This window comes from Microcebus murinus, chromosome 17 (assembly GCF_040939455.1).
Source record: "Microcebus murinus isolate Inina chromosome 17, M.murinus_Inina_mat1.0, whole genome shotgun sequence".
In the NCBI taxonomy this organism is placed as follows: domain Eukaryota; kingdom Metazoa; phylum Chordata; class Mammalia; order Primates; family Cheirogaleidae; genus Microcebus; species Microcebus murinus.
Window position 1 is genome coordinate 58,355,715 of NC_134120.1, and position 14,466 is coordinate 58,370,180.

General features: G+C 56.0%; 1 protein-coding gene across 2 annotated transcripts in view; it reads right to left on the reverse strand.

The window, feature by feature from the left end:
* Positions 1 to 8,717: 8,717 nt before the first annotated feature.
* The window catches only part of CIDEA (cell death inducing DFFA like effector a), a 511,919-nt gene continuing 506,170 nt past the window's right edge, over positions 8,718 to 14,466 (reverse strand). For both annotated transcript variants that reach the window (XM_075993714.1, XM_012746279.3), the window contains 2 exons: positions 12,000 to 12,181; positions 8,718 to 9,293 (listed from right to left, as the gene is read on the reverse strand). In XM_075993714.1, the coding sequence (XP_075849829.1) occupies positions 9,110 to 9,293; positions 12,000 to 12,181 (366 nt within the window). In that variant the 3' untranslated portion in view covers positions 8,718 to 9,109. The remainder of the gene's footprint in view (positions 9,294 to 11,999; positions 12,182 to 14,466) is intronic.

Below are 14,466 nucleotides of genomic sequence, written 5' to 3' on the forward strand. Positions count from 1 at the left end.
GGCTGCCGAGGGAGCCTGGGTCAGCACGGACTCTGTCAGTGCCCGGGCAGACTCGTCAGGCACTTGAACCCCAGGCGCCTAGGCCCCCTCACGTGGAGAGTGATTATAGCAATGTTGATCTTAAACATTTGTTTTATTATGAAAATCAAACACAATTATCTTCAAATACTTAGAAATTTAAAGGAATTATTTTAAATCTGCCTGAACCAACAGGGGTCAGACATTCTCTTTTGGGCCCTTAAAATTGCTCTCCTTCTAGAAGGAGAGGTTGGAAAATTAAGGGTAGGGTTCTGGTTGCAAACAACTGTTGGCCAATCTGATGCTCTTGGGCCTGCCTTGGACACAGAGCTCTCCCTCTCGCCTCCTGACTCCTGGCAGGGCCACAGAGTGCCGGGTAGTGGGGCCACCCCGGACTCACCGTGCTCCCAGGGGAGCCACCCCAGACCCACCGTGCTTGCGGGGAGCCACCCCAGACCCCACCGTGCTCCCAGGGGAGCCACCCAAGACCCATCGTGCTCACGGGGAGCCACCCCAGACCTACCGTGCTGGCGGGGAGCCACCCAGACCCACCGTGCTCCCGGGGAGCCACCCCGGACCCACCGTACTCCCGGGGGGCCACCCCGGACCCACCGTGCTCGCGGGGGCGAGCCACCCTGGACCCACCGTGCTCGCGGGGGGCCACCCCGGACCCACCGTGCTCCCGGGGAGCCACCCCGGACCCACCGTACTCCCGGGGAGCCACCCCGGACCCACCGTGCTGGCGGGGAGCCACCCAGACCCACCGTGCTCCCGGGGAGCCACCCCGGACCCACCGTGCTCCCGGGGAGCCACCCCGGACCCACCGTACTCCCGGGGGGCCACCCCGGACCCACCGTGCTCGCGGGGGGCCGCCGGCGCGGAGCGATCGTGGCCCAGCGGCAGGCCATGGCTGCAGCCCTTCTGACGGCCGTGAGCGCCCGGCGCCCGCTGAGGCCCTGTGTGCCTGGACGGCCAGGGCGACTGCTCCTCCCGCCTGGCCTGCGCGGCCCGCCTCACCGCCCCGCTCTCCTTCCCCGCGCTGTCGCGTTCGGTCTGTGCCGAGGGAGGGCGGGCGGCAGTCCCCAGATGTGCGGGTCGGCAGGTGGTCACCTCGAGTAGAAAACGTCGCGGAAGCTGTGGTTTCCGAGAGGGCGGGCTGACCTGTCCCTCCCTGCGTGCTGCAGCCGCGGGGACTCCTCTGGGAGGGGTGCCGTCCCCACACCAAGGGAGAAACCTGCCCAGAGACTGGGAACCGGGGGCTCCATGGACCTGAATACACACACTTAACACCGAGGTGACCCCAGCTTCCGCCTGCGCTACACCCCGACATCTCCTGGTGACTCCCTAGAAAATGTGCTGCCCAGCCAGATTTTCTTTGTCCTGTCATTTCTCTTCAAATTGATCACGCTTCGTCTAAAAAGAACAAAAGCATCTGGCTTCACTGGGACTTCACTGTCTTGTGAAGACCCCAAATACCTGTGAAACGAATAAAATGTGTGTGCCGTTCTCGCGTTCATCTGCCTGCTGTGCACTTGGTTTCTACATCCAGCGGAAGAGCCCAGTGAGGGTTCAAGCGGGGTTCAGGTGGTCTCTGGCTGCCCCACCGTGTGCTGGTTCCATGCTCCCGGGCCCTCATGCGGCAAGGGGCACAGATGCTGCTGGGTCAGCTGGGGTCACGTGGCACACAGGCAGTGTCACCCAGACACTGGGATAGGGGACTGCTGCTCCCCGGGGAGGGTGCTCTCCTCACCTCGACAGCAGGAAGGGACATGCCACTCTGCACAGGGCCGCAGGGACTTACAGACAAGGCACCTACAATAAGTGGGGGACCCAGGGATCTGAGGACTGTGACTGCTGAACGACCCTGCACAACAACCCACCCCAAAACGCAGTAGCTTGGAATGACTTGGACAAGCATTTATTTTCTTGCTCCTGGTGCTGCTGCTGGGCTAGTAGCTGTGTTTGGGACTGCAGGTCATTGGGCATGGCTCCAGGCAGAGGCCAGGGTCACACCTGTTCCCGTGTCCCACTTTGGGGCCCTGGCTGAGGGGCAGCAGCTACTCTTGTTGTGATCACAAGTCCCAGAGTCCAGGCCAGAGCACGCACAGGGAAGGCTCGGGCGGTGTCTGCTGACATTCCAAGCCCAACATCCTGGGCAGGAAAGCACCCTGCCCCCAGCAGCCCTGGGGGAAGACAGCCCAGTGCTCCCAGGAGCTCCGGGGATGCGGCTGCTCTAAGAGCAACAGGGAGGAAGCTGGTTCTCACATGTGATGACCTAATCTGAGTGTTTGCTTCTATTAGTGATTTTTCTCATGTTTGTGACCCACTTTAGATATTGTCATTTTGTTTTTGTTATTTTTCACAGCTATCAGGAAGTACATGTATATTTATAATACCATTATTTAATAAAACCTTAGTTTTTTTTGTTTAAAACTCTCACCCTGTTTTAACATCTATTATCTTATTTGATCTTTATAACACTGTGGGTGGAATGGAAAAATAACATTATACCCATTTTACAGATGAGGAAATTAAACCTCAGAGATATTAAGTAACTCCCCTGAGGTCACACAGCTAGCAAAATAGCAGAACAGGAACTGGAACCTAGATGTTGTATGAATCTTCAATAAAAATCTATGTCCAGGCCGGGCGCTGTGGCTCACGCCTGTAATCCTAGCTCTTGGGAGGCCGAGGCGGGCGGATTGCTCAAGGTCAGGAGTTCAAAACCAGCCTGAGCAAGAGCGAGACCCCGTCTCTACTATAAATAGAAAGAAATTAATTGGCCAACTGATATATATATATAAAAAAAAAAATTAGCCGGGCATGGTGGCGCATGCCTGTAGTCCCAGCTACTCGGGAGGCTGAGGCAGGAGGATCGCTTGAGCCCAGGAGTTTGAGGTTGCTGTGAGCTAGGCTGACGCCACGGCACTCACTCTAGCCTGGACAACAAAGTGAGACTCTGTCTCAAAAAAAAAAAAAAAAAAAAAAAAAAAAAAAAATCTATGTCCAGAGAACACAGTTGATATTTTTAAAATTTCAAGAACTAGTACAGGAAATAACTAATATAACAATCAATCACTCAATAAAAATACAAAATGATTTATTTTTATTTCCAGCTAAATAAAACTATATATTATAAAACTGCTAATCAAATGATATCCTATAGCTATTAGATAATTTTAATAATTTCCAATAGTTTTTATTTTTAGGAACTGTTGGTGTGATCTCCTACATGACTTCTGGCTAAATGATGCTGTTGTCTGAGCCAAGGTTCCTGACATGGGGAACGCTGCAAGCTCTAGCTGACCTGCCGACCGCATGGACAAGCACTGGGCGGTCTGCATGGGGAGCCACTGTGGCGTTGGCCGTGGCTCGCTGGCTCCACAGAGCTGACAGCACTTCCACTCAGCAGACTGGACTTTATAATACTGCTCGAAATTTTATTCAGTGTCTCTGGTGGGGTTTTTTGTTTTATTTTAGAGAAAGGGTCTGGCTCTGTGGCCCAGGCTGGAGTATAGTGGCCCTATCAGAGCTCACTGTGACCTCAAACTTCTGGGCTCCAGTGATCCTCTCACCTCAGCCTCCCAAAGTGCTGGGATTATAGGCATGCGCCATTGTGCTCAGCCCTCAATATTACTTTTATTACTCAGCCATGAAAACACTTTATTGGAATACTACTTGCCCTCATCTAATTACTTGCCCTCATCTAATTAATTTCTATTCATTTATAAGCCATGGAACTTCATATACAGCATTTGGCAAAGTTTCATGATTCCATAACTTGAAATAATTTAAAACTTTATTATATTTTTACTTCTTTTATCAAATAAAAAATGCATTTCAATGTAATTGATTAGATATAATCAATAGAAAAAAGTTTTCTCCTGGAATTGAAATTTCATTGTTTATATACAAATGATATTTCACATATCTCCATTTATACAGTGTTTTATGCTCAGTTTATTTTACATGTTCAATCACTTTTATAGTTTATGGAATTAATCTGTCATCTTTAAAAACTGAACATTTTCTCTGTTATAAAACTAAGGGAAAGGCCAGGTGAGGTAGCTCATGCCTGTAATCTTAGCACTCTGGGAGGCTGAGGCCGGAGGATCGCTTGAGCCCAGGAGTTGGAGGCTGCTGTGAGCTAGGCCGACGCCACGGCGCTCACTCTCGCCTGGGCAACAAAGTGAGACTCTGTCTCTAAAACGGAAAAACCAGAATTAACTATCACAAGCAGCAGCACTGTGAGAGCTGGGCAGTGGCTGGGGGAACCGCGGTTCTCCTCTGTTCTCACGCTCAGTGCAGACTACCTCGCCTCTGGTCACAATGTGTGGGGACTTCTCCCCACGGACAGCCAGGTCTCCTCTAACCCAAGTCAGTTCTGACACTGCCTACTTCGGATGGCGTCAGACCCAGGGGGTGGGTGGCGAGGGCTCAGTCCCGGGTTGTGGCGGTGTCCCCCAGCTTGACTAATTTGCTGGAGAGGCTCATGGAACTCAGGGGAACGCTTGGCTTACACTCCCCCCCTGGTCACACAGGACATCGCAAAGGATGCCAAAGAAGAGACCCGCAGTTCACGTGTGGGGGAAGCGCCCTCTTCCGCGCCCTCCCAGGGCCGCCGCCCTCTTCCGCGCCCTCCCAGGGCCGCCGCGGGCCGGGGTCTGGCAGCCCCGGATGTCTATGGAGGCTTCGCCCTCTGGCCCGCCCTCGGCGCCTCTCCTCTGCCCAGAGGCTGCAAGTCCCAGCGCTCTGACCACAGGGCAGCCTCCCCTGGCCTGGCCGGCCAGCAACCCCGCGAGTCTCCTCTTTACAACGTGCGCTCTGTCACCCAGAGATCCCAAGGGATTTAGCAGCCCCGGGTCACCGCTCCTGTCACTCAGGAAATTGCAACGGTCTTAGGAGCTTTGTATCAGGAACTGGAGGCAGAGGCCAAATACACATTTCTTATTACTAATACATCATAATGCCCTGGGCTTCGGTGGAGGGGCAGAATGTTCCCATCTGTGGCCTGGCTCTGAGCAGCAGTGGCCTCCACAGACTGGCCCTGTGGGTCATAGCCAGAGGTCGTCCCAGGGGAGGCCTGGGTGGCACACGACCCCAGTGGTTGGGGCATGTCACCCAGTGCCTTGGCGCCTGAGCCCCAGAACATCTGGTGTGAACCCCCGGGCGTGCAGCGGGAAAGACCACTCAGTGAATGAAGGCTCGGAATAAAAGGTAGTACACCAATAGGTTTTAACTATACTTATTTAAAGTGTTGTGTTTCTTTTCTTTTCTTTCTTTTTTTTTTTGCCACAATACAACACAATCTTGGAAAAGAAAGAGCCACTGTCCTGGCCCACTGGGTCTATGAGCTGAGTGGCCTGGATGCCAGAGTTGGAGAGCAGGCAGGTGGCCCCGAAGGAGTCCCTGGGACTGTGCCTTCCCAGGTGTGACAAAAGAAGGAGCTGGCCGAGGTGCACCAAGTGCTTGCAGTTGCTCACCCAAGGGCAGGTTCAGAGATAACTGTAGCTAAGAGCAGGAGTCCCAAGGAGGGGCAGAAAGGAGGGGACACAGCCCCAAGGTTTCCTTCCATATGATTTGTAACGGAGTAGGAGCAGGAGACAGGAGACCCTGGTATGGGACAGCCCCCCATGGCAGAGGCTCCTCCCTGCACCCAGAGCTTGCAGGGCTCACACCCCCCACCCCCGGAGAAAAGCCATGTCCTCACAGGTCTGGGGCACCGAGGAAGCTGCCAGTAGCAGCCCTAGGGCCCGTGTCCTTGGGCCCCAGCACCCGGCCGGCAGCAGATACGCCCAACTGGCTTCTCTGCATGGGAGGAAGAGTGTGAGGTACGGCGCCAAGAGAGGAGAAGGGAGGACTTTTCCTCTGAGGAGGGAGAATCCCAGGTGCAGGATCCTGGCTGACGTCATGTCGCTGAGTCGGGGCCAGGCCCTGTGGGCAGCAGACACCTCTACAGGTGGTAGGAGGAGCACCAACTGGTCAGCTGGCAAAAGTTACCGTGTTCACACTTAAAAATCTGTTCCAAGAAAATTTGTCTGAACATAGAATTCCTAGACCACCTAGACCTAACCCAGGTTAGGTCCTGGTTTTACAGATGAGGAAAGAGACTTGGGCAGGGAAATGTGTTCACAGTAGGGTGACTGCAGCCAGAGTCTGTCTCTGCCCACAAGGTGACAGCTTTTAGATTTTTTTCTTTCCTTTTTATTTTTTTTTTTTTTTGAGAGAGAGTCTCACTCTATCACCCAGGCAGGAGAGGAATGTGGTGGCAACATCACAGCTCACTGCAACCTCAAACTCCTGGGCTCAAGCAATTCTCCTGCCTCAGCCCTCCGAGTAGCTGGGACTACAGGCATGCATCACCACGGCCAGCTAATTTTTCCACTTTTTGTAAAGACAGGATCTTGCTATGTTGCCCAGTCTAGTCTTGATCTTCCGGCCTCAAGCAATCCTCCTGCCTCAGCCTCCCAAATTGCTGGGATTACAGGCATGAGCCACTGCACCAGGCCTAGAATCTTCCATTCTAACGTCTTCAGTTCATGCCAGGCCTGCACGCTGTCCCCTGCTCCTTGACTCTGGCCCATTGATCAGGTGGTGGAGACGCTGGGACACTTGTGTATGGGGGTCCCACGTGGGCTACCTGGGTTTATGCACTGGAGAGAAAGGTCGCAGGAATGACGTCAAGGTGCACACAGCACTGGCAGGAGCAAGACCTTGGGCTTCTGAGAACCACTTCCTTTTGTCTGAATTATGATTCATGAGCATGGCCCCATCAAGGACACACAGCCCCTGGAAAGGGCACCCCCCAGCCCAGTGGACTCTGCTGATGGCTTAGCTATGGTGGCATCCAAACTCCACAGAGTCCGCACTGGCTAGCGGGCATCCTCAAACTACAGCCCGTGGGCCACATGCCGCCCACCTAGGACATTTATCCGGCCCGCCGGGTGTTTTTGCCGCAGCTGCCTGTTCTGCTAGCAGCCGACTCGTCCTGGCCCACAGTGCGCACTCTCCAACGGTCTGAGGGACAGTGAACTGGCCCCCTGTTTAAAAAGTTTGAGGTCTCCTGGGCTAGAGCCAGGACAAGTGCTGTGGGGGGGGACAGGGCATGCATGCCCCTCTCCCATGTGGGGACTCGCCCATCTCAGAGCTAGAGCTATCCAGCTAAAGGCAGGATGCGGAGAAACCAAGATTAGAACACTAAAGGGTCACTTTTGGAATGCATGTCGTCTAATCTGAACCAGAGACAAGAGACAGTTGCACCTGCTGAGACGGGGTGGGCTCTAATTCTGTCAGTTTCCTCCTGGGTCCAAGCCTGGCCAAAGGCCCTCTGAAGCTTTGAGGACAGCAACACCAACCTTTGGTGGCCCCTCCCCGCAGACCCCACCTCCTCGAGGGTCCTGTGCAGGGGCTGCTTTGTCCCGGTCACCCTTAAATCACAGGCAGAGTGGAGGCCTCCGCAGCTCACTCAGAAGTACCCAAACGCCAAGCATTCCCTGCGGAGTTCAGGGTCCCGTGGTGGCGGTGGCGTGGCCAGGCCCGCTCTCCAGCTCAACCCTCCCCACAGGCAGAGGGCCACAGGGAGCAGCAGCTGAGTCAGCTGGATCAGGCGCTGGAGTGAGAATTCCTTTTTTGGAAGCCAGGCAGTCACTTCCCAGGACAGCAGAATCCTTGGGAAGTGACGCAAGCCCAGAGTTAGCAGAGGCAGTAGCTGCGGCTCCCTGCCCCCCGCTGCTCCCAGCCTGGGTGGGCAGGGCCCAGGGCCAGCTCCTTATACAGCAAAGGTTTGAGATCTGGGAGGCCTCTGAGCAATCTTTGTGATACTCTCTCTACCGACAGCAGTGCTCATTCCTGAGGATGGCTGAAGCAGAGCTGGGGAGATAATGAAAGCACCTGGATTTTTGAGATGTTAAAACGCAAAAGGAGGCTGTCTTTCCAGGAACGCCACCTGGACCCCTTTGCCCCTCCTGCGGGAGGGCTGTGGGCCCGGCTTGGCAGACGCTGCCCAGGGCCTGCACGGGCTGGAAGCCATGCCTGGGACGGCAGAGAGTCCAGGCTGGAGGTCTGAGCAACGGCCAGGAAGAGGGGCTGGCGGGGTTGGGGGACGTGGGGGATGTTTTCTTCTCCTGGGGTCCCAGGACCCCCTGCGGTGTCTTTCACTGGCCCAAGCTGGTGGCTAGGAAAGGAAAAAGGCCTCCGAGGCAATGCTTCTTAAAAGGCAAAGATTTGCACCCTAGCATCTGTCCCCCTTACGCTAGGAGCTGCACCTAGTGTCCCTCCAGAGGCCCTCTTCCCCCAGGCCATGTGCTGGGGCCCATCCTTCCCTGTCTGCTGTGACTATGGGAGGGCGTCCAACAAGGACCAGATGCAGCTCAGAGCGTCCTGGGGAGGCCCCCCAGGGCCCCCCCAAAGCCAAGGCCAACTTGGAGGAAAGCAGAGCCAAGAGGTGGGGGCGACAGATTCCAGACAGCTTTCCTATGCAACAAGCTTCCCTCAGCTGGGCCGGGGACGCAGGGCCAACCTCCCCCCATGACGGCTCGGCCATAGCAGACATCGAAGCTAGGTTTTAAGCAGTTTGGGTCTGTTTGTTCGTTTTTTAAGAAAAAGGCTGAAAGTGTGCCTAAAGACCTCCAAAATTTTGGGCCCTTCAGCTCTAGGGCCCCTTTAGGCTCATTAAAGACACACATTAAAGACACACACAATAACATTTGACAGCTCAATATTTTCAAGTATGTTAAAGACTTAAAAGTGATTATAGCTGTTAGCAGGACATTTCTGGCTGAGATTTGCTTCTATATAAAAGTATTGTTTGCTTTTTAGAGAGACGGAGGACACAAGGAAGCATTACATGCTAGAAGAGTGATTCTTGCGCTGGGCTCACTGCAGGCGCTGAGGCACCAAAGGGGTCCAGGCTCTGCAGGTTGGTCCTGCCCTGCGGCCTGCGGAGGCCCCGCCCCGCCTCACTACCCCACCTCAGGTGTCATCACGCCCTCTCGGTCACCTGACACCACCCCTGAGCGGCAGCAGCCTGCAAGTGCATGTGGTTAAGAACATTAAAGCATCTTCGAAACTGTCACGCCAGAGAGCATTTGGGTCAGGAAGCAGGCTGAGCCCTCTGCAGCCCGCAGCCCTTTCCGTACGTGAACCAGCCCCAGGCGTGTGACGCAAGGGAGGGCCGCTCTTCCGTGTCACCCAGCACTCGGAGCATGCATGTGCCCATGTAGACAAGAAAATGTCCGGCTGCCTGGGCAGTGTAGGACAGGAACCGCAGCAAGCTCCTGCAACAGAAGGTGAGAGAGGCATGTCAGGAATTGGGACCCTGGGAACGTGCCCTTCCCTGGCACACGCGCCACCTCACCACGCTCAGGAGAGGGCGCTCACGCCCGGGAGCGTGGCAGTCCGAGGAGCACCACTCTCGGGGCACGCACGGCCGGGGCTGGGTGGAGTTGGTCTCTGCGAGCTCCCCGAGACCCCAGGACGCCTGGCTCCCACGACCCAATGTGGCCTGACTGCCCCGTGCCGAGAAAGCTCTGCATGGCAGCCCCTGCTCCTGGGCGCGTGCGCTGCGTCCCGTCCTGCCCTGGCACCTGCCGGAGCTCGTTAGCAGTGTCCGCCAGGTCAGGCGGCAGAAGTCAGGCTGAAGGAAGTCTCAGCAAAAACGGAACCGTGATCCCAGGATCCAGTTCGTCGAAGGCAGCTGGCATATTCCAATTCGTTCCCAAAGCTACAGGGAGGGACAGCTTTGCCCTGCCCTGCCCTCCCCGTTCTAAGGCCGAGTCTGGCATCAGTATTATGGTGGACTGAAAACCAAATTTACAAGCGTTTTCACTCAAGCTCTTTCTCTGCCCCGCCCAGAGCGAAAGGGCTTCACCCCTCACCTGGTGGGGGCTTCACCCCTGACTGGTGGGGGCTTCACCCCTCACTGGCGGGGGCTTCACCCCTCACCTGGCGGGGGCTTCACCCCTCACTGGCGGGGGCTTCACCCCTCACCTGGCGGGGGCTTCACCCCTCACCTGGCGGGGGCTTCACCCCTCACCTGGCGGGGGCTTCACCCCTCACCTGGCGGGGGCTTCACCCCTCACCTGGCGGGGGCTTCACCCCTCACCTGGCGGGGGCTTCACCCCTCACCTGGCGGGGGCTTCACCCCTCACCTGGCGGGGGCTTCACCCCTCACCTGGCGGGGGCTTCACCCCTCACCGGCGGGGGCTTCACCCCTCACCTGGCGGGGGCTTCACCCCTCACCGGCGGGGGCTTCACCCCTCACCGGCGGGGGCTTCACCCCTCACCGGCGGGGGCTTCACCCCTCACCTGGCGGGGGCTTCACCCCTCACCGGCGGGGGCTTCACCCCTCACCGGCGGGGGCTTCACCCCTCACTGGTGGGGCAGCAGGCCGCGCCTCCGTGGCAGGGGCTGTCTCTCCAGCGCCCAGTGCCGTCAGGCAATGAGATCAGCAACAACAAACTGGATTTTCTGGTCAAGAATGATGTGGCTTAGGTGGGATGTAGAGTGAGGTTTACTTTTTTCATTGTACTTTTCTAAGTTCTCATAACTCTCTTGTCTCACTTTAAAAATCAAAGAAGAAAGCCATTTCCTCCCATCCCAGCAGGACGAAGCAGGTCTCCGGGAGCGGAGTGCTGGCCGCTGCCACGACAGCCACACGGCCGGGCCGGGCCGGCGCTGAGGGCTCCGGCTGTGAAGCCGAGGCCAAGGAGAAGCCCCGCCTGCGCTGACCGAGGCGGGCCTGGGGCTCTGCGAGGACGCGGGCCGGGCTCCAAAGCCGTCCCCCCTCCGGCAGGGCCGGCCAGAGCGCGGCCTCCCCGTGGGCAGAGAGAAGGAGCTGCCGCAAGGAGCAGCAGGCAGGCCCTGCCCGGTTCTTCCACTGGCCTCAAAGACCCTCCCGCTGCGGTCAGCCCCTCTCCTCCTACCCACTCCCTCCACAGAGAGTTAGTTCTTTAGAGAGCAACAGTGAATTTACTGGAGGAGGAGAAGCAGGTGCATTTAGAGCCTAGGCAATCGTAAAGAACTTGGAAGCAACCTTCTCATTTTAAATATGATGCAACTGAGGCTCAGAGAAGTTAAGTGACCTGTGACAGGTCACACAGCTGGTGACTCAGAGAAGGGCCGGGCGGCAGGGGCACAACCCTGGTCATGGAGTAGGGACACCCAGGGAGGGCTCCTTTGGCCACATGGAATTTGCTCAGCTATGTCCGTGGTGCGGACTTGGACTCTGTCTTCTAAAGGCCCTCTCTCCTGGGACGCTGTGCAGCCAGCCTGGCCCCAGCCTTCGGGCTAATGGGATCCTGGCGTGGTGTGGAGGAGGAATGGGCCTGTGCCACATTACAGGCAAGGTCAAAGTTCACAGTAATACGGAGGGCACATGCAGAAGAGGATGGGTCATGGGGTAGGAGGCTGCTCCGGGCAAGCCAGGCCAGAATCCGCATGGCTCCAGTTTCAGTCGTCACTGCTCAGAATTAAGCTGCTAGTTCTTAACAGAAATTTGGTTCTTCTTTATCTTTATTACTTAGCTTTTGTTTCCATTTAGTATTTGATGGTCTTTGGAGGAAATAAAAGTTCTGTGTTGGCTTAAGACTTCCTGTTTTGTGAAATAAGCGGTCAGCCCCTCTCCTTCTACCCACTCCCTCCACAGAGAGTTAGTTCTTTAGAGAGCAACAGTGAATTTACTGGAGGAGGAGAGTAGGTGTATTTACAGCTCAGACAATCGTAAAGAACTTGGAAGCAACCTTCTCATTTTAAATATGATGAAACCGAGGCTCAGAGAAGTTAAGTAACCTGTGAAAGGTCACACAGCTTATGCCTGTGGCATAATACCACGTGAATTAGAATGCTCCTAATGACAACAGCAGCAGGCCTGTGGGTGCTCCTGGAGCTGGACCTGGGAGTACAGAGGAACAAGGTGGGGACAGGCGAGCTGTGCTGGCCCTGTGCAGCTCCCACAGCCCGAGGTTGACCCCTGGAGCTGGTACCTCAGCAGGGCCTTGAGCCCAGTGCACCGGACGTCGTAGGACACAGAGTACATCTCATACACCGTGGCTCTCACGTTGAGGCAGCCGATGAAGTCCTTGGGGTTCAGCTTGTATAAATCAAAGGTGACCCTTGCAATCCCCGATTTCTTTGGCTGCTGGCGAGCTGGGACATACCTACTACCCTACAGTAATGAAGGGAAGAACAGACTTTAGCAGCATTCCAAACCATGACATTCAAACTGCAGAATTCTGGTTTTATGCTAGCTTCAGCTTCTCCTAAAGGGCCATTTAAAATCTGTTATTGACGAAGCAGCTAATTGCTTGAGAATGTTTTTGGCAGAACAATGCGCTTGTACTATTATGTCCCGATGCCTAACCAAATACCCTTCCCTACTCTGCTTTCAGGTCAGTGACTCACGATGAGTCTGACTTGGCTTCAGGGCCCGGGGTCTAGGGTAACTGCTCAGTGAATGGTGGTGACCCTGGCAGATGCCGGGGACACTCACTCCAGCTGGAGGCCACCCTCGGTCCCCTGGCGGCATGGGCCTCTCCTCTCGTGGCCACCACACAGTCCTGGTTATGGAAACGCAGGTAGCATTATTCCATTTCGTGAGCAGCCACTGGGCAGAAAGTGCCAGAATCCCCGTCTGACGTAAGGCGTGGGGCCGCGGCTGTGTCTGCAGTGCCGCTGTGCGCGGCCTGGGCACGGGCGGCCTCCGCGCCTGGGCAGAGGGAGTTGGGAGCTCCACAGGCCCAGGTTCCTGACCGCCGAACACAGGCTTGCCCACAGGAAGACACCCCCAGAGCGCCCACACCCCCAGGGTACCCACAGCCCAGAGCACCCACACCCCCAGAGCACCCACACCCCTAGGGCACCTACACCCCCAGAGCACCCCACCCTGCCGGCTGTTCCCACCCGCAGGGCGTGACAGCGGGGACATGGCCGGCCAGCGAAGCTTCGGTGCACAGGGGTCCTGCCGCCCCTCGAGGGCGCCAACTGTCCCCTAGCTAGGAAACAATTTTAAAAGATCAGGATTATGGAAGCAAAGGGGTTTTGACCTATAATCCCGCCGCACTTCTTTTTCCTGGCCTCACATTCCTTTCTGACTTTCAAACGTTTTTATCTTGCTTTCCATAAATGTCCTCCTTTAGTCTAGGTTTTAAATAAAAACTAAGACACCCTTCCACAGCTACGTGTCCGCCCGTGTCTGGTCGCGTGGGTCTCCCCACGCGGAGACTGGCCAGGGAGGACGGCGCCGCCGCTCCCTCCCCGCCAGGCACGGGGCTGAAGGAGGCTGGGAGCCTCCCTGGAGCGTGTGACCCAGACGGATGGCACCTCAGCACTGGCCTGGACGCAGCAAGGGGACTTAGGCGCGTGGCGCAGTCTCCGGCTCCTGCATGCCGACCCATGTCTCTTTATACAAACAAACACGGAAACAGACGAGACATGCCCTTCCCATCCGAGTCAGTTGTCTACTGCTGCCACCGCAGATCATTAGAAACTGAGCGGCGTGAAGCCGCGTGTCTTGATACCTTCACGGTTCTGGGGTCAGGAGTCCGAAAGGAGCAGGCAGGGCTCGGCCCCCCAGCTGCCAGGGCGCCTGCGCCCCGCCTCCCCCTCCGTCCCGCCTCAGCCCACCCTGCGGCCCCAGCCCGCTCGGGCCCAAGTCTGAGTTTGGTGGGGTCTTCTCTTGATTCACACTGACCTCCCCAGACAGTCTGGGACGGCGCTCCCAGCTCAAGAGCCTTCACTTAACCACATCTACCAAGTCCCTTGGGCGTCAGGACGTGGGCATCTTTGGGGGCCCTCAGGCCCCGTTCCTACCCAAGACTGCCTCTCAAAAGATGTATCTAATTCACCCCACAGGGCATGGTCTCCTCACCTGCTTCAAGATTATTTAAATGTTATGCTTTCTATAATGGATCTGTAGAGTCTGTTCCAGTCAGAACAATTGCGGTGCATACGCAGGAGTGCATGTGCAACATATGTAAGAGGAAGGAACGAAGAGACATAGAGCAAAACCAAACCCTGCCCAGCCCTGGGAGACCCCCGGCCTCTCCTCAGCCCGCCCCCAACCCCTGCCCGAGGGGCTGTCTAGGGGCAGCGCCTCTCCTCACTCTTTCTACTTTTAGCACATGTGTACATTAAACATTACATTGCTAAGTTTGCATACTTTTTAATTATCTATAAATGGTTTAACGTGGAGGTTCTCTGAGTGTGGTCTCCTATCAGCGAAGGCAGAGGGCAAAACAATTCTCCTAGTGAACAGTGAGGTGTCATTTGCCCCTTCTGTTCTCATGAGGAGTGGTGCTTCCCACTGCAGATTTGGGAAATCTGCCTAACTCGGTGAACCAGTATTTTCTAAATGACCAATGCCCAGTGTTACAGCTACGAATCATCCTTGGGAAAAGATCCCTTCAAAGTGCAAGACACACCCACGGACTGGAGTCACAGAGGCGGCTCCAC